This window comes from Diabrotica virgifera, chromosome 3 (assembly GCF_917563875.1).
Source record: "Diabrotica virgifera virgifera chromosome 3, PGI_DIABVI_V3a".
NCBI classification, from domain to species: Eukaryota; Metazoa; Arthropoda; class Insecta; order Coleoptera; family Chrysomelidae; genus Diabrotica; species Diabrotica virgifera.
In genome coordinates, this window is record NC_065445.1 from 178,667,859 (window position 1) to 178,686,567 (window position 18,709).

General features: G+C 33.4%; 2 protein-coding genes across 6 annotated transcripts in view; both read right to left on the bottom strand.

Annotated features, from left to right (window-relative positions):
- Nucleotides 1-18,709, bottom strand: part of LOC126882243 (putative acyl-CoA-binding protein) — a 110,350-nt gene that overhangs the window by 37,844 nt on the left and 53,797 nt on the right. The gene's annotated exons all lie outside the window — the stretch shown is intronic.
- Nucleotides 14,411-14,800, bottom strand: LOC126881735 (40S ribosomal protein S13-like). The gene has a single exon (XM_050646204.1). The coding sequence runs from the start codon at nt 14,729-14,731 to the stop codon at nt 14,411-14,413; it is 321 nt and encodes a 106-aa protein (XP_050502161.1). The 5' UTR covers nt 14,732-14,800.

The window sequence follows — 18,709 nt, forward strand, 5'->3', positions numbered from 1 at the left end:
TGACCTAGGTGGCCACATATATGGACCGAATCTATCTATCCATTTATTTCTAAATTTTATGTAGAGGTTGTTCTTAACATCACGTCAAAAATAAGCAGGAGCTCCGTCCAATTGGAGCCACATGTTTGTTCGCACGCTAAGTGGAAGATTTTAAGAAGGATCCAAAAAACTTGTTTTAAGAAATTTAAAAAAGCTGCTCTATTCAGATTTTCGTCAAAAAAATATGGATCGATAACGTACTCGCTCAGAATACTGCCCCAAACATTAACACTTCATCGCAGGGCCGTAACTACGATGTTGGGGGCCCCGGGGCACACGTAATCTAGGGGCCCCCTACCCCCCAGCGCAAGGGGGGTCCGGAAAAATGTTTGATATTTAACCCCTTGAAAACGCATTTTCCCTCCTGTGTGAACACCACACTCTCTTCTTTCTTTTTTTTTTTTTCAGCATGTCTTGCAATAATAATAAAATTGGCAGCGCTAATGAATACATCTTCATCTGTATCTGACATTGTGGACGGATCATCAACGAATGCGTTCGTACGCTACAATGTAAATGGTCTTACTTTGTAGCGAACGAATAACCAAGCAAACGTAAATGCACCTTAAGGTCCCTTAAGCAACTGCAATGTGAGCCAAGATGTGGCCTGGGAAAATTGGTTAAGACAAAGTAGCTGGGCACCTGGGGCCCCTATTCCTGTTACATTTTAATTTTTATTTCGCCAAAATATCTAATTTCCTCAGCAACAATTTATATCTTTACGAAAGGTCTCGGAGCCCCAGCTTAGCCCGGGTCCCCTTTTCCAATGGCATTTTAGGTTTTGTTACGCCGAAATAACTAATTTCCTAACTAATAATTTAAATTTTTATGTTATGGTCTCGGGAGTCCCAGCTTAGCTCAGGCCTCAGGGCCAATTGCATTTTAGTCGAAAAGACTAATTTCCGCAGTGAAAAATTAAGACTTTATGTTGCTGTCTTATTAAAATTGTGTCATTTGAAAATATTTCGTTGATATCGGCTTTTAAATTACATGTTTTTATTTTCCTCGTTAAAATCTATGCACGGCCAACCAAAAGGAGGCCTCTGTGGGGCCCCCTTGGTCGGGGGCCCCGGGGCACTGCCCCGGTTGCCCCAATGGTAGTTATGGCCCTGCTTCATCGGTGTTGGTGATCAACAGTAAAATGTTTGTTTACTATATCATAATAAAATGAAAGCTATGTCTATTAACTAGACGATTATTATGAAAAATAGGTAGATTCGTCTGTACACAATACATTCTTAAAAAAAATCAGGATCTTCTCCAAATTCTTAAGTCTATAAACGAAAAGTTAAACGTTCCTGTTCTGTCTTATGCTGGTGTAGTTGAGTTTTATTGAGACCGTGCAAGTTCGGCAAAGCGACACATGGTTTCTACGCTCTGAAACTTTATTCGCACTTTTAATTATTTCGGCCAATTGTATTAGTCCTGGTTACTGGATAATTGTCAAGGCCATAGTCCAAAAAAATGATAAGAAGAAAAAATAAGATTCAGGTTATGTTATTAAAACGTAAACAATTGTATGTAGTAAATAAAATTAGTTATTAAAATGCAGTACTGCAAACAAAATACAATTAATTATATTTACCTTTATATAATAATAATTGCATATCATATCAATATTGTGGAGCAAGATATAATTTTTCTTCTTCAACGATAGTAGGTATGAAATGTACGTCAATTTGACAATTTCAATTGACAACGATTGACAATATGAATTCTTTAAGAAAGTTGCAATATTTCTCCGCTATTCGCGCACGATCGTTTCTCGTATGCCTTCATTGCCTTCCAAGTACCTACTTGCACACCGCGAATACGGATGATAGTGGTTTTTCTTGTGTATTGTACATACACTCGTTTGACTGATTTCCAATTGACTCGAAATTTTTCACGTACTAGTATTTGGGTTTTCCGTAACAGAAAGCAGGATATCAAGTTCGTTGACGTCATTAAAAATAAATGGTTTATTTTTATTTAACTTTTCGTATCTATGCAACATTACCAGTAGCACGGAATCTATCAAGAAATCTCTCAAAAACGTCCTTTTTTGGGTGTCTTCTATCAGGATACTTTAAGCGTAAACTTTAGAAGCTAAGGGACAATTTTAAAAATATTCCCCAATGAAAAGTAGAATGTCTACTCTTTCATAGACATCGTGATTATTCATTTTTAGGAACAATTAAATTTGAATGTATTCTCCTTTTCATGAACATTTTTCAGTGCGTCACAAATTATAGAAAAAAAGGTAAGTCCGTGATAATACACATTTATGACATTTATTCTAACGTGACATTTTAGTTAAATCTGACAGTTGTCAAATTTTATTTTTAATTTGGAATAAAACCAAATCAATTGTGTCTATTGCATTTATAAAATGGTATTTTCTTTCATTTGTATAGTCTTATAAATTGTACAGATTATATTGATAATAGTATTATTTTATTTAATAAATAATTCTTTTTTGATTATGGCGCCATCTATCGACAACTAGAATAATCACCAAACTAGAATAATTACCAAAGTATTCACAGACGTGCCTTTTTTCCTGTCACATACAATTTAATGCGTTAGAGAGAAATCGAAAAACTGTGACGCACTGAAAGATGATCATGAGAAAAAGAATAATTGGCTCTGCCAAAGCCATTTTTAAGTAAAAAAAAATTTGAATATCATACACCGATGTTTATAGTTTTGATAATTACCAGACCGTACTGTCATAAACTGACAATGTCATACAATGACATTAATTAACTACATCTTTTGTTTTAAAATCGATTTACTGATTAAGAATTTAAATAATTGTAAATTACGCAAAAACTATGACACGCCTAGGAATAGGACATCCATATACCATTCGAAAGAGGTAAGTTTGTTTAGTATAATTATTTATTAATATACATGGTGTTCCATTTAAAATAAGCATCATATGACACATTGAATACTCCACTAATAAAACTGTAAATTTTGAACACCCTGTAGACAAATGTGTAATAATTAATCATGGAATACATTCAACCAATATCCAACTATTTAGATGTAAAAGTAAGTTTTTTATAATTTCGTAAATAACTTGAGAATAAGCCTTCTTTTAAAACTTTACATTTTAAGAAAAGTCAACATAACTCAGAACACTCTGTACATAGGTATAGGGAAGCCTTATGAAACTATACCTTATTTTTTGCTGACAATTAAAAATTTCAATAAAATACAGGGTGTTCCATAAGAAAAAATTAAACTTTGATACGTCGCCATTTATTGGGATACCCTGTATATTTCAAAATAATTTTAAAATGTAGCTTTTATCATTTTAAAACTATTCAATTTAAATTTTTTTCAAATCTTTTACCATTTTGCTGTAATCTTCCGTCGCGTTAGTGGTGACTCACCCTGTATATTGTGTATACCTTATACTATACCTACACATCGACGTACGTTTCACTTTATGTTTTGATTCAATTTTCTTGAAAATAAATCATGACGTATTTGAAAAGATAAAATTGAACTACTATATGTGGAAATTACTCTATAATTAAATAAAATATTACAAAAACGAATCTGTACCGCCATTAAGAAGAACAAAAAAATACAATTCCTTCGAATAAACTTTTTTATCCCATGCTTAGATTTTGTGCGATTTTGTTTTCGATTTTCTAAATAGAAGCGTTCTGGAGGTATTTTAAAAAAAAACTAATTAAAAGACGCCATCTTCAATGAGCTCTAGCTCCCTTAGGAAGCATTTCCGTACTAGGTCGAATTGGATTAAATTGTCTTAAAATTATCTAAGGAATCTCTAGTTTTCGTTTGTCTGGAGAGTTTCTGGACACCCTGTATACATAAATTTTTATTGATATGATGTCTAATACTTTTTTAGTAACTTTTAATCGTAGTTTACTAATTCATTGTAATAAAAGTCAACATAATTTTTCGATACTAATTTAAATTCCACATTTTCAAAATAAAGTACTTTCAAGTTTTATAACGTTTATTTTACTTGTCTCGTAATGTTTTCGTCTGTTTAATACAATTATTAGCATCTGTCTATTTTCAAAATGCTAAAATAAAATGCTAAAAATACCCTAAAAGCAATTTATAATGTAAACATCAATCATTTTTGGCGTGTGTACTAAAAAATGATAATTATTTTATTATAGTCATCGCGAAACGTTACATTCGTGTTATAAAGAAAAATTTCGAAGATATGTCCTCATAATATGTGGTTTTTAACCTTTCATTATTGTTAGAAATATGCTAAACTATTGTTTACAATAAAAATAACCTTATTCATAGAAAAAAATGTGTTACCGAACTGTATAAGCATTTGTGCGATATGACCAATGCTGTAATTTGCCGGTTGTTTTTTTAAATATATTATATCTTTTCAAAAATAAACGTTTTTGTTCATTTTTCCTTTTGTAAAACAATTGCTTGAGAAAATTGAGAATCATGCTTGATATTGATTGCATGATCTGCTATCTGCTAAGACACAAGCATTTAATTTTTTGGTGTTTATGTCACTTATGCATGCGTATATTATCCTATTATGTAGTATTCGAGATGTCTCTCCTATACAGTGTGTCAATTTTAAAACTTACAATGGGCTATACCTCACGAACAAAAGCTGATATTGAAAAATGCTTGAAACCGTTTCTAGGAAAGTACGGGGGAACTAAAATGACATGAAAGAGACCCCCATCAACCCCCTATGCCCCACCCACCACAACCAAAAAATTTTAAATTGCAAACCCCTACTTGTGATACATCATTTAAAAGACTATAAAAAATGCTATCCAATGGTATAAATAATAATTATACAGGGTGTTGATATCAGGCGGTTTACTATGACTTTTATATTTGTAGGTAATGCTACCTCCCGGACTATTATTTTGAATGATAAATGTCCGTCGGTACATTTTTTTGTATAAAAATTTAATTTGCCGTTTTTGCAAAATAAGTTAAAAACATCTGTTTTTTTGTTTCAAAACAAAGGTGTTGAAATTACATAAGTTTCACCCGTACAAAACACAAATTCTTCAAGAACTAGACGATGATGATCCAGACCGACGAATTGAGTTTTGTGAACTCATGACTGAAAGAATTCGCGTTGAACCGAGATTGTTAAAAAATATTTGTTTCACTGATGAATGTACTTTTATGCTGAATGGTAATGTAAATAAACAAAACTGTCGGTACTGCAGTGATGCGAACCCGCATCGATTCAGAGAAAGTCACACTTAATATCCTGAAAAGCTGAATGTTTGGGCAGGAATATTAGGCGATGCTATAATTGGTTCCTTGTTCATATCAGGCAATTTAAGTGGCGACATTTATCTCGATATGCTGGAAAACACCATCGAACCTTTAATTGTGCATGAATTAGAGAACCAAAGGGACGACCAAGGCAACCTAGCTTTAGACGAAGATTTGCTGCACTTCCAACAAGATGGAGCACCTCCTCACTATGCAGCTCCAGTTAGGCACTGGTTAGATACTAATTATCCGAACAAATGGATTGGAAGGAGAGGTCCTATTGAGTGGCCACCGAGATCACCAGACTTACCGCCACCTGACTTTTTTCTATGGGGTTACCTCAAGTCAGTTGTTTATAAAACTCAACCTGCGTCACTTGAGGAATTGCGAGAAAGAATTACGCAAGCATGTCGCGCTATTACAAGAATAACATTTGCCAAAGTTCGTGCAGAATTTGCAAATAGGCTGTATTATTGTTTACAAAACAACGGAAGCCACTTTGAACATTTATTTAATTGACATTTTTAACAAATTTGTAGTTCAACAAAAACCCTATTAAATTTTTCATTTAAGCCAAAGTTTCACAATTATTGCTTCACCCTGTATAATTATTATTTATACCATTGGATAGAATTTTTTATAGTCTTTTTAATGATGTATCACAAGTAGGGGTTTGCAATTTAAACTTTTTTGGTTGTGGTGGGTGGACCCTAGGGGGTTGATGGGGGTGAGTTCTCCTTCATGTCATTTTAGTTCCCCCTTACTATCATAGAAACTGTTTCAAGCATTTTTCGATATCAGCTTTTGGTCGTGAGATATAGCCCATTGTAAGTTTTAAAATTGACACACTATATAAACTCTATCACAATAATTCAAACATGCTATTTGACACACAATTTTATTTCAGGTGGTGAGGCCGCTCCCGTATGAAAAATGTTTCTGATCCGGTTTCTTTGCGGATTCCTGTTTAAAAATGCCCCTTAAATAAAAAATCTAAAGGGTGGTGTCGAAATTTTTTGACAGAAATTGTTTAATCCAAATTCCAAAAATCACCTTTTTTGCGAAAAATATTTTTCTAGATATTTTGAGTCATTATAAACAAAACATTAGAGCGTGGCACTTGCAGAGTGCCGACAGAAGTGAATGCTTCTTATAGATTTGATTATATTCGGTTCGATTTAATTCGATTCCATTCGATTAGATTTAATTTTATTTAATTTACAGGGTGTTTCATTGGGAAACGGAAATACTATAATGGTGAATAGAGGTCACCAAGCCGGTTCAAGATATACTACATTTTTTGCCCTACCGACTTTTATAACCGAGTTACAGGGTGTTTTATCGATTTTGCCCATTTCTTTCCTAATCCATAACTTTAGAACCACCCTGTAGATTTTTTTGATATTTGGTACACTTATGTCTCATTCAAAAACAAAACGACTGATATACTAACCATAAGAAAAATCCAGGTCCGGATTAACAAAAAATTATAAAGTAATTGTGACCTTAAAACAACACCCTGTATATTCAAATTTTGAAAATCTGTTTACATATTTAAAAAGAGCACAAAAAACTAAGTTTAAGGGTTCGCTTCAATTTTTCGGTCAGACAATTTTATGATTTTAATTTTGAAATTATATTGTATTTTTTAAGAACTCTGACATTAAAAAGCAGATATTATTAACTTTTAGTTATAAATTATTAAAGTTAATGAATAAATACTCAGTTTAAAAATAATCAATACTTATTTACTACATTGGAACGACCCAATTATTAATCACAAGAAAAATCCAGGTCCGGATTAACAAAAAAAAATATGAAGTAATTGTGACCTTGAAACAACACACTGTGTATTGAAATTTTGAAAATTTGTTTGCGTATTTTAAAAGAGCATAAAAAACTCCGTTAAAAGGTGCATGTCAAATTTTTTCGCAGATAATTTAATTACGGAAATTTTTAAATCATATTGATGATTAATTCTGTGAAGGTGACAAGAATCTGCCAGAAAAATTAAGAAAAACCCAATGTAATTAGAAAATCGATTCGAAATGTTTTAAAACGAGCAAGGAAATGCATCGAACAAAATAGCGGACAATTTGAGCAACTGTTTTAGTTCAAATATTTTTAATTTATGTTAAATTGTTGAATTTTTTAACGATTTCTTTTATTAGATATAGCTGTTTTTTTTTAATTTTGTACTAAATCATTAAAAGATCCCAATTCTCGCAATTCTAATTTTTAATGATGTGCATACAGCTACAAATCCAGAGAATCCATGAAGACAGCGTAGTAAATAAGTATTAAGTATTTTTAAAATAAGTATTGATTCATTAACATTAAATTATTAACAGTTAATAATACAGAGTTCTTTAAAATTTCAATATAATTTCAAACTTGATGTAATTAAATCAACGGCGCAAAAAATTAAAATGAACATTTAATCACAGTTTTTTATGCTCTTTTAAAATACTAAGACAAATTTTCAAAATTTCAATATACAGGGTGTTGGTTCCAGGTCACAATTACTTTATATTTTTTTGTTAATCCGGACCTGGATCTTTCTTGTCATTAGTAATTGGGTCGTTTCAATGTGGTAAATAAGTATTGAATTATTTTTAAAATGAGTATTTATTCATTAACTTTAATAATTTATAACTAAAAGTTAATAATATCTGCTTTTTAATGAGGTCCATGTCACCAGCCCCCCTTTTTCGATTTGAAGGTTGAAAAAAAACTCATTCGTTTGTATTGCGTTAGTACTGGATTGTATCACCCTTCATTCGTTTGTAGTGCCCCCACCCTTTTAAATCTGCCCGGAGGGGCTGGTGACATGCTATCCCCCCTTTTTCGATCTGGGAGCCCGGGATGGGTATGTTCGTTTGTACTGCGTTAGTATCGGATTGTACCACCCTTATTTTGTTTGTACTGCCCCCACCCTTTTAAATCTGTCTGGAGGGGCTGGTGACATGCTATCCCCCCTTTTTCGATCTGGGGGTCCGGGATGGGTATGTGCGTTTGTACAGCATTAGTATCGGATTGTATCGCCCTTATTTCGTTTTTACCGCCCCCACCTGTCTTGATTGGCCTTGGGGGGGGGCAGTGATATGCTACCCCTCTACTCTGCACTTTTTGCCATCTGACGTCGAAAATAGGTTATTTCGTTTGTACTGCGTTAGTACTGGCTTGTATCACCCCTCATTCGTTTGTACTGCCCCCACGCTTTTAAATCTGCCTGGAGGGGCTGGTGACATGCTACCCACCCTTTTTCTATCTCGGGGTCCGGAATGGGTATGTTCGTTTGCACTGCGTTGGTATCGGATTGCACCGCCCTTATTTGGTTTGTACTGCCCCCACTCTTTTAAATCTGTCTGCTACCCGTTCTCGGGGGTGAAAATATATTTTATTAAAAATAACCCCATAATTCGATAGAGGGGCAAATTATAAGCAAAATTTGTTATATAGAGTTATTCAATTAAATCAAAACTTTTTGAGTTATTAAAGATCAAAGATTTTAATTTTTTCGTGAAAAAGTGCATGTTTTTAACCCTTTTTTCATAAATAGCTCAAAAACTATAAGTTTTTACAAAAAGACAATCTTAATAAAATTGAAGCTAGTAAAAAATGAAATAAACTACTTACTAAAAACACCTATTTTTAACTAAAAGGAGGTAATTGAATGTAATTTTTTTTCGACGAGTAGTCAAATCTAAGTATTTAATCTTAAATAACGGGTAAATAGTACATTTATAACATAAACTTATAAAACATTTTTCAAAGTACTTAGAAATATCTATCAAATGAGCCCCCAAACAAATCGATAGCATTAAAATGTATACTTCAAAAATGTTTCAAAATTTATCTTAAAAAAAATCTTTTCCAAAAAATGTTATTGTCTTTTTTAATAGCTCCGTTAATTTTTACGATATCAGGTTTGCCTAAAAACCATTTAAAAGTTAGTTCTAAGGGCTATTAAACAGCGTTGAATTTAATCCTTTATACCCCTTACCTTTTTAAAAATAAAAGGTTAAATGGCCCCGGTTACATGGTTCTCGCAGCAAAATTTATATTGCTTTAAACGTTTCTATCTTGGTTATTTTTTACCCTACAGAAATAGTAAACAAGGTAAAATATTTGATACAGAAAAACTAAAATTCGGTTATATATCATTTTTTACGTATATTGAGTACTTTTGGAGTTATTATCAAAAGAAAAGAAAAATTACGATATTTTTAAAAGTTCTGATTTTTTTAAATAATATTTTATTTCAAAAATATGCGTTCTAAACCAGTCAAAATTGTTGAAATGGCTACTTATGCTAATATAAAGAAATTTTTGTAAGGATTACTATAAATTTTAATTTTTGTGGAAATGGCGTGTGTTTTATTTTTCACTTTTTCCTAAAAAATACAAAAGGGTTCTCTTATTTTCATCATAACTTGCATAAATTTGATGCAATTAACTTCTTTTGGAACTCCTTTGATAGGTATTCTGAAGTACTCTGACAAGTGTTTAGTAGGTATATTTTATAAAATTCACCGTTTTCCCGTTATTTCAGCTTGAATCCTTAGATTTGAGTACATACATTTAATTAACCGTAACTCACTTCAAATTAACATTAGTTTAGTTCTTTAAGTGAGGAGTGTATTAAATTTTTTATTGTCTTCATTTTTGGTAATAATTACTTTTTTATAAAGGCTTACAGTTTTTGAGGTATACGTGAAAAACAGCTCTAAAACATGCATTCTTTTTACGAAAAAGTAAAATCTTTGATCTTTAATAACTCAAAAAATATTGAAATGTATTAATAACTTTAAATACCAAATATTATTTAGAATTTGTTCCTCTATCGATTTATGGTATTATTTTTAATAAAATAATTTTCACCTACGTGAAGGGGTGGGTGGCATCTATACCACCAGGGTAAAAACGCAAGTTGACATCATATCACCTTTGTTCCTTCAGGTATCCTCTAAGTATCCACCAATTTCCCATGAAAATCGATGGAGGTTCAACGAAATCGGAGGTGAAAATCTTCAGTGACTGCACTATTTATTGCAGTCAACAATGAACAATACAAAACTTTCTAGAAAACACATTACCATAACATAGCAGCGGCAATTATTGTTATCTGGTGTCTGGCATTAGATGGTAAGAAAGATATTTAGGTATTGTGGGAATTTTTCGTTTAATGTTCCAAATACTTTTAATAATTTTCGATTCCAAGGAATTCTCCCGTATTTATGTTTCAGTTATTCAGTTATTTTTAATCGTAATTATCTCTTTCTTAAAATAAGTGTCAGTATGACCATGCGACGTCTCAAGGGGGGCGCCTGTTACAAAGTGGTTTTTACCCCCAATGGGAAGACACAGAGGTTGAAATTATACAACGAAGAGTTCATTTCGGGATGCGCCACATGAGATCTATGAGTTTCATATCGATAGGGTGTGAAACTGTAAATTTTTTTAAGGGGATGGATACATTTCTCCCTAGTAGGAAGAGGAATGTCGCTCCTCTGATTTCTGATCGAAAATGGTGTCTGACGAATTTACCAAAGTTACATCCGCGGTGTTACTATGTGCAAGGTTTGGCTGATTTTGTGTCCTAACTACTAGCACTAATCCTCCCCTGTTTTAAATGTAGAAGGGTACGGGTAGTACAAACAAAATGAGGGCGGTAGAATCGGATACTAACGCAGTACAAACGAACATACCCATCCCGGACCCCCAGATCGAAAAGGGGGATAGCATGTCACCAGCCCCTCCAGGCAGATTTAAAAGGGTGGGGCAGTACAAACGAATGAAGGGTGGTACAATCCAGTACTAACGCAGTACAAACGAAATAGCCTATTTTCGACGTCAGATGGCAAAAAGTGCAGAGTAGAGGGGTAGCATGTCACTTCCCCCCCCCCAGACCAATCTAGACGGGTGTGGGCGGTACAAACAAAATAAGGGCAGTACAATCCGATACTAACACAGTACAAACGAACATGCCCATCCCGGACCCCCAGATCGAAAAAGGGGGGATAGCATGTCACCAGCCCCTCCAGGCAGATTTAAAAGGGTGAGGGCAGTACAAACGAATGAAGGGTGATACAATCCAGTACTAACGCAATACAAACGAATGAGCTTTTTTTCGACCCTCAAATCGAAAAAGGGGGGGGCTGGTGACATGGACCTTTTTTAATGTCAGAGTTCTTAAAAAATACAATATAAAATCAAAATTAAAATCATAAAATTGTTTGGCCAAAAATTGAAGCGAACCCATAAACTTAGTTTTTTGTGCTCTTTTTAAATATGTAAACAGATTTCCAAAATTTGAATATACAGGGTGTTGTTTTAAGGCCACAATTTATTACTTTATAATTTTTTGTTAATCCGGACCTGGATTTTTTTTAAGGTTAGTATGTCGGTCGTTTGGGTTTTGAATGAGACATATGTGTACCAAATATCAAAAAAATATACAGGGTGGTTCTAACGTTATGGGTTAGTAAAGAAATGGGCAAAATCGATAAAACACCCTATAACTCGGTTATAAAAGTCGATAGGGCAAAAAATGTAGTATATCTAGAACCGGCTCGGTGACCTCTATTCACCGTTAAAGTTTTTCCGTTTCCCAATGAAACACCCTATATTATATTATGCCTATAATTTGATATTAGGGGTCACCAAGTTCTTGAAAATTTCAAGATCTTGTCTTGATTTCAAGACAAGATCAAGCCAAGAAGTAATTTTAGATTTCAAGATAAGACAAGAAATTTTATGTCAATACCAATATTTCTTGTCAAGAAAACAATAAATCTTGAAATATCTTGACCAATAATGAAAACTTGAAAAACAGGCGGAAAAAAGAATTTTTTCTGCCTGTAGTGTCAGCAAAGAATATAGACGTTAAGTAGAAGAGTACTGTCCTGTAACGTTTTGGCATGGGATTTTATATTCCCAATGAGTAGAAGCCACGTGACCTGACAACGACTACGGAGCTTATGCAGTCGTCCTCTACACGAGTATCAACGAGTATTTTGAAGTGACAAAAACGTGACCATCTGTTCCACATAAACTCTTCTTCTAGGAGAGTATATATTCTTTGGTGCCAGTATCGCCACCAGTATTACTACTATGGGTCATTCCACGAACATACGCCTGTTTTGGATTACTTCGACAACGAATATTTTACTGTGCAACATAAGAAGTACGAAAGTAAATGGCGCTAATAATTATTCCAATAAACAACAATGTAATTTGCAATTTACTTTCGTCCTTCTTATTTTACACAGTAAAATATTCGTTGTCGAAGTAATCCAAAACAGGCGTATGTTCGTGGAATAGGGTATACCACTATCCTGCAGTGGTAAGTGCTGCTGCCACTATCGCGGACACTACAGTACTACAGTCTCACTGGCCACTGGTTTCAGTTTTGTCATTCTCAGTTTTCACACTCGCACTAGTAGTCGCATTAGTCTCACTCATTTTTTTCATATTGACCGAAGTCTCAGCGCTTACATTTCTTTCTATTACGTTTTGGTAAATATTCTGAGCCAGGATCAGAGCCAAATGACTCAGCACTATTTACCGAAGAGCCGATGTTACTCATGGTAAAATAAGAGCTAATTATTTAATATATAATGTACCTACTATTTATCACCAATATTAACAAGCTCGCATCAAATATATAACGAAACCGATACAGATTACCACTTTGTAATATTAACCTAAACAAATGCAGATCGGGGACTCCCCGGGGTCGGGAGTCAGTAACAGTGAAAGCAGTGTTAGCATGCAGCACAATAAAAAGGTTGCCGAAGAATCACCAGACCAGGTAATCAAGAAATTTCAAGATCTTGAAATTTTTTGAGTCAAGACAAGATATAATATGTCAATAAATCGTCAAGACAAGATTTCATAAAATTTCTTGATTTTTTCTCACGATAAGACAAGAAGTTGTTATCAAGATAAGAATTCTTGCATTGTCGACCCCTATTTGATATACAGTATGGTGTAAATGAAAGGAATAAATTCGTTATTTCGTAAACCGGCACCTAACACGTCTTCTTCTTTTGGGCCTATTCGTTTCGAATATTGGCGATCCTTCTGGTTATAATTATTTTAATAACTGATGCTTTGAGTATGAGACTTTGACCTAACACTGTCTGGGGTAATTGCGGGGCGCATCGAGTAGCTCTGCGGTTACCACAGCCGGTCCCAAGCCCGGATAAAATGTGAAGGGTTGATTGGCAAGGTTAGCAGCCTACCAATTGTAAAAACGAATACTGCTCAAAGAAACCAATGTTAAGCCTCGGAACCGGATTGATCATATGAAGGCGACCATGGCAAGAAATAAGGAAAAAAGAAAAACATTGATGAGAATTACCATAATATGGAACATCAGATCACTCAGCACTATTAGAGGTCAAGAAATCACCCGAGTATTAAAAGAGAAACAAATAGATACATGCACTTTACAAGAAACAAATAAGAATGGAAAAGGAAAATCAAGATTAGGTAAATATATTCTAATCTACAGTGGAATAGTAAAAGAAAACAGGGCCAAAATAGGTGTAGCATTATTAATATATCAAAAGTACCAAAATCACATCAAAGAGTGTCAATATATATCAGAAAGAATTGTCACGCTTAATAACCTCACAGGACAGGCTAGTGGAAAGTGGAATGCCTCAGGGTTCTATCCTTGGACCCCCGCTTTTTACGGTTTACACTAGCGTTGTTCTTTATTATGTTTCAAGTAAAATATGCTGATGACACAAAAATATATGCCAATCCTATCACAAACCAGTTAATCCTGTAATATAGTGTGGACAACCTATATAAATTAAGTTGTAAATATCTTTATCAAAATATAATGTAGTGTATTAGCCATGCTCGAAGACAATGACTCCTGACCGTGAATTAATACGTGAGGTTTACATATTATGTCGTGTATAAAAATGCAGTGTAGGTAAATTCAAGAGTTGTTATAATTAGATACTTGATATGTACAAATGTGTGGTATAGGTAATGATTTGTATTTGTAAACAACTATGGTTGAATCACCGTTTATACGATGTAAATATAAAGTTATCCAAACAATAGAGTTTTAATTAGTTTGGACCAAAAAGACATTAACATCACACTATTTATTACATGGCGATCCTGCCAGGATAGCTACTGCCTTCTTGATAAGGTAGTACAAATCTTCTGGTAGATCAGGGGCAAGACCCATAGCTTTCATGATACGCAAGATTTTGTTTCCAGAAACAAACCTTACTTGGGCGACACCATATGAATCCCTGAGGATAACACCAATTTGTGATGGAGTCAAGCCTTTCTTGCCAAGTTTAAAAATATGGTCTTTTACTTCTTCTGGTGTGACTTTCAACCATGTTGGTACACTCCTTCTGTATGGCAATGCCGACTGGGCAATACCTTTTCCTGGTGCGTGCATACGACCCATTTTGAAAAAATTTAAGTTTTATTTCACGTTACTAACGTTTGCCAAGATGGCTTCACTGAGAAAAGAGTCAACGATGTTATACCCGCTTCTGTTAAGGTAGATTGTAGAGGTTTCGTGGCTAGTATTGAGTATTATGATTGTTATATGGAATATGTAGAAGAATTGGAACTTTTCTCTCGAGTAAAGCCACTTTGATTAGTCGAACGTAGGCATTGAGGGATAAGTAAAGGAAGTGATTATTATGATGTTATATTATGAAATGATATATTGATGATTAAATGACAAATGATTGTTATATGAAGATGTATATGAAGATGAATTATGTACACTGTAGAAGTGTTATTATGTGGAGAAAATGAAGAAATATAGTTGTAGTACCAGACAAGAAGAAGAAGAGAAAAAAAGATAATTTTTTTATTAAAATATGTGGGAAAAATGAAAGAAGACACATAAAAATTGCAAGAAAAGAAGCAAAATTAAGAAGATACTAAGCAAATAAGTAGCTAATCATTGAATTTTTGTCTAAGAATTAAAGTTGAAATTTTCTCTAAAGTAACGTAAACTATAAATAACTTATTTTTAAATGTATATAATGAATTCAGGTTAAATTTTCGTGGAAAATGGAAGTGTTTGAATTAAGGATAGACAATATCTTACAATAGTGTTAGTAGATAGTAAGCAAAGGGACACAAAAAGTGAAGTTCTTAGAGAGATTAAATCTTTATTATAGGTACAAGAGAGTTATTAGAAGTTTTTTTAGAGACACATATTAAAAGTTTTAGAGAGATTACATTTCTATTATAGGTACAATATTTTAAAGTTAGTAAGGCGTATATAAATAAATCAAAATAAGACTGAAATAATAAGATGAAATAGTAAAGTAACGTTAAATTCTTTTTTTATATACCATTTAATAGCAGTTTAGGTAATATTTAGCTTAGCTTAGGAAGTATTAAAGTCGAGATTTTATTACAATTAGATTAGTTACGGCTTATAGGCACTAAAAGACTATTTAAAAGTTAGGATCAATTTCATTCACTGTGGACACTGTTTTGATGAAGTGAATTAGTGAACGAAAAAAAAAGGACGAAAAGACACGACGTGAAAGTACGTGAACTAGTAATAGGTTATAAAATACCAGTTTTAGTATAGGGAAAATATGAACTTTTGTGTAAAATAGGAAAAAGAATATACATGTTTAGGGAAAAATTGATTGATCTGAAATGTACCATGTTACAGTTAGTTAGCATAGTTAGGAAATTTAATTTTTGAAAATAGTATTAGGTAACCATAAACATTTTGTAAAAGGGAAAGAGAAATATATCCCATTTTAAAACAGGGAGATGTAATATAGTGCGGACAACCTATATAAATTAAGTTGTAAATATCTTTATCAAAATATAATGTAGTGTATTAGCCATGCTCGAAGACAATGACTCCTGACCGTGAATTAATACGTGAGGTTTACATATTATGTCGTGTATAAAAATTCAGTGTAGGTAAATTCAAGAGTTGTTATAATTAGATACTTGATATGTACAAATGTGTGGTATAGGTAATGATTTGTATTTGTAAACAACTATGGTTGAATCACCGTTTATACGATGTAAATATAAAGTTATCCAAACAATAGAGTTTTAATTAGTTCCAAAGGGACTTTGACTCTATTTTTACTTGGTGTTCAAAGTGGTTACTACCTTAAACGCGGAAAAATGTGTAGTGCTTAGAATAGGTAAAAATAACTCACTTGTGCCATACTTTGTTAACTTGCAACCATTAGATTCAGTGTTCTCGTATATCTCAATGTTATCGTAAACAGCAGCCTAACGTGGTCAGACCATATTACCTCTATTTGTAAACCTGCGAACTCCAGACTATTTCTTATTCGGAGGTGTTTTTCGAGAGTTTCAATGCAATCATTCTGTAAATTTTAAACTACGTAAGACCGATTCTTGAATATGCTGGTCCAACGTGGTATTATGATTTGGTTCGAGACAAAACTTTGTTGGAGAACGTCCAAAGAAAAGCCACTTCAGTTCCATTGGGACTGAGAATACCTCATGCAGGGAGACTCAGTATGGCCAACCTAACTTCTTTAGAACTCCGCCGACAACGTGAAGACTTAATAACCACAATTAAAATTTTAAAATTCAATTTCGGAAATCTCGAAAAAATTTTTACCATAAATCAAGATGAACGCCTCAGAGGTCACCAGTTTAAACTTAAAAAAGAGAACTTTTTTACGAGATCAAGACAGAACTTTCTACTCGAGCGTAATGGGGACCTATTGAGTTGTGAAGATTAGGTCATAAAACCAAAAAAAGTTAAGTAAAGTTATCCATAAAGGGGGGGGGGACTTTCCATTTTTTAAATTAATTTTCCATTTCCAACAATCGTTTTTAAGTACCTATTTTTACGTAAAGAATCCAAATCTGCAATAAAAAATGGGGGCTCCTATTTAAGATTTTAAAGTCGCCCCCACCCCACCTCCGTAGGGGTCGTGTTTGGTACCATTTGATAGATTTTTGAAAAATATTGAATACGTGTTTTTTCGATAGATTTTTTTTTCGAATCCCCCTTAACGAACTTCCCTGTATTAAGAGCCAATATGTGATAATCTGACGCGCTTGAGCAACTGCAAAAATCCCCGCTTGGGCTCCCCTATGGGCTATTCCACGAACATACGCCTATTTTGGATTACTTCGACAACGAATATTTTACTGTGCAACCTAAGAAGTACGAAGTAAATGGCGCTAATAATTATTCCAATAAACAACAATGTAATTTGCAATTTACTTTCGTTCTTCTTATTTTGCACAGTAAAATATTCGTTGTCGAAGTAATCCAAAACAGGCGTATGTTCGTGGAATAGGGCATACCATTTATAATTTGATGATATTTTTTTCAAAAACCAAGCATTTCAATTAAACCAGTCCAACTTGTTGTACATAGAAATAACACTAGAATAAAAGGTATTGTAGAAGGATAACGATGTATTTAAATTCTGGTGGATGCGAGGTATATACAGTGATGAGTAAAGCTCGGATTATAGGCAAAATGCCTTTTTTGCCTATTTTGTCTATTATAATTGTTTTTTGCACTTTTTGCCTTTTTCGTAAATTCCGCCTATTTGTGCCTTTTTTAAAATTTCATGGTACTATCCATGATATTATTCTATTACTAAACCATTCTATAATAAAATTTTGGGTCAATAATAAAATATCAATGGTTTGTTTATATAACAGATTTCTAGGAAAATGTACCTGATCGAGACTTGAGGGTTAACTATTTGGAAATCCCTAAGCTTTATTAGTTTATTATCAGTTGTACAGTCGGTTACTGTATCAGAGTTTAGTCACAAATTGCTATATCCTAGTTTAGTTTTGTTGCGTATACCGAAAAGCAAAGAACACGTTTTAAAACGTTTTAGACATTTGTGTGAAAAGATGACATCTAAATTAAGGCTATGGATCGCACCTTATTCGGAACTTTCTCTAGAAGGAGATGGAGCATTTTGTAAACCATGCGGCAAATCGGTAAGTTTTATTTTTTCTCTTTTGTTCTCGTCCCACAACATAACTAAATTCTAAAGCGGTTTTAGAATTATAATTTTTTTTTAAATTCTCAGATTTCAAGTAGAAAAAAGTACTTTATTGACCAGCATTGTGGAACCCCACTTCATAAACGTAATTTGGAAAAATTAAATTCCTCTAAGTTAGCCCAAATATCTCTGCGGGATAGTTTAAGCAGTTAAAAAAAAAGGAGGAAGACGCATTTAAATTTGATTTATGCCAGATGATGATTCCATCCAACATTCCTCTATATCAGCGTTTCTCAACCTTTTACCCTTTGCGACCCAATCTTCCATAATTATTTTCACCGCGCCCCCCCTAGTTCAGTAATTTTGACAAAAAACAGTAAAATCTTACTTTTTAGTATTGAGTGCTCTTTATGATTATAACTCCTGTTCAGTGTTCA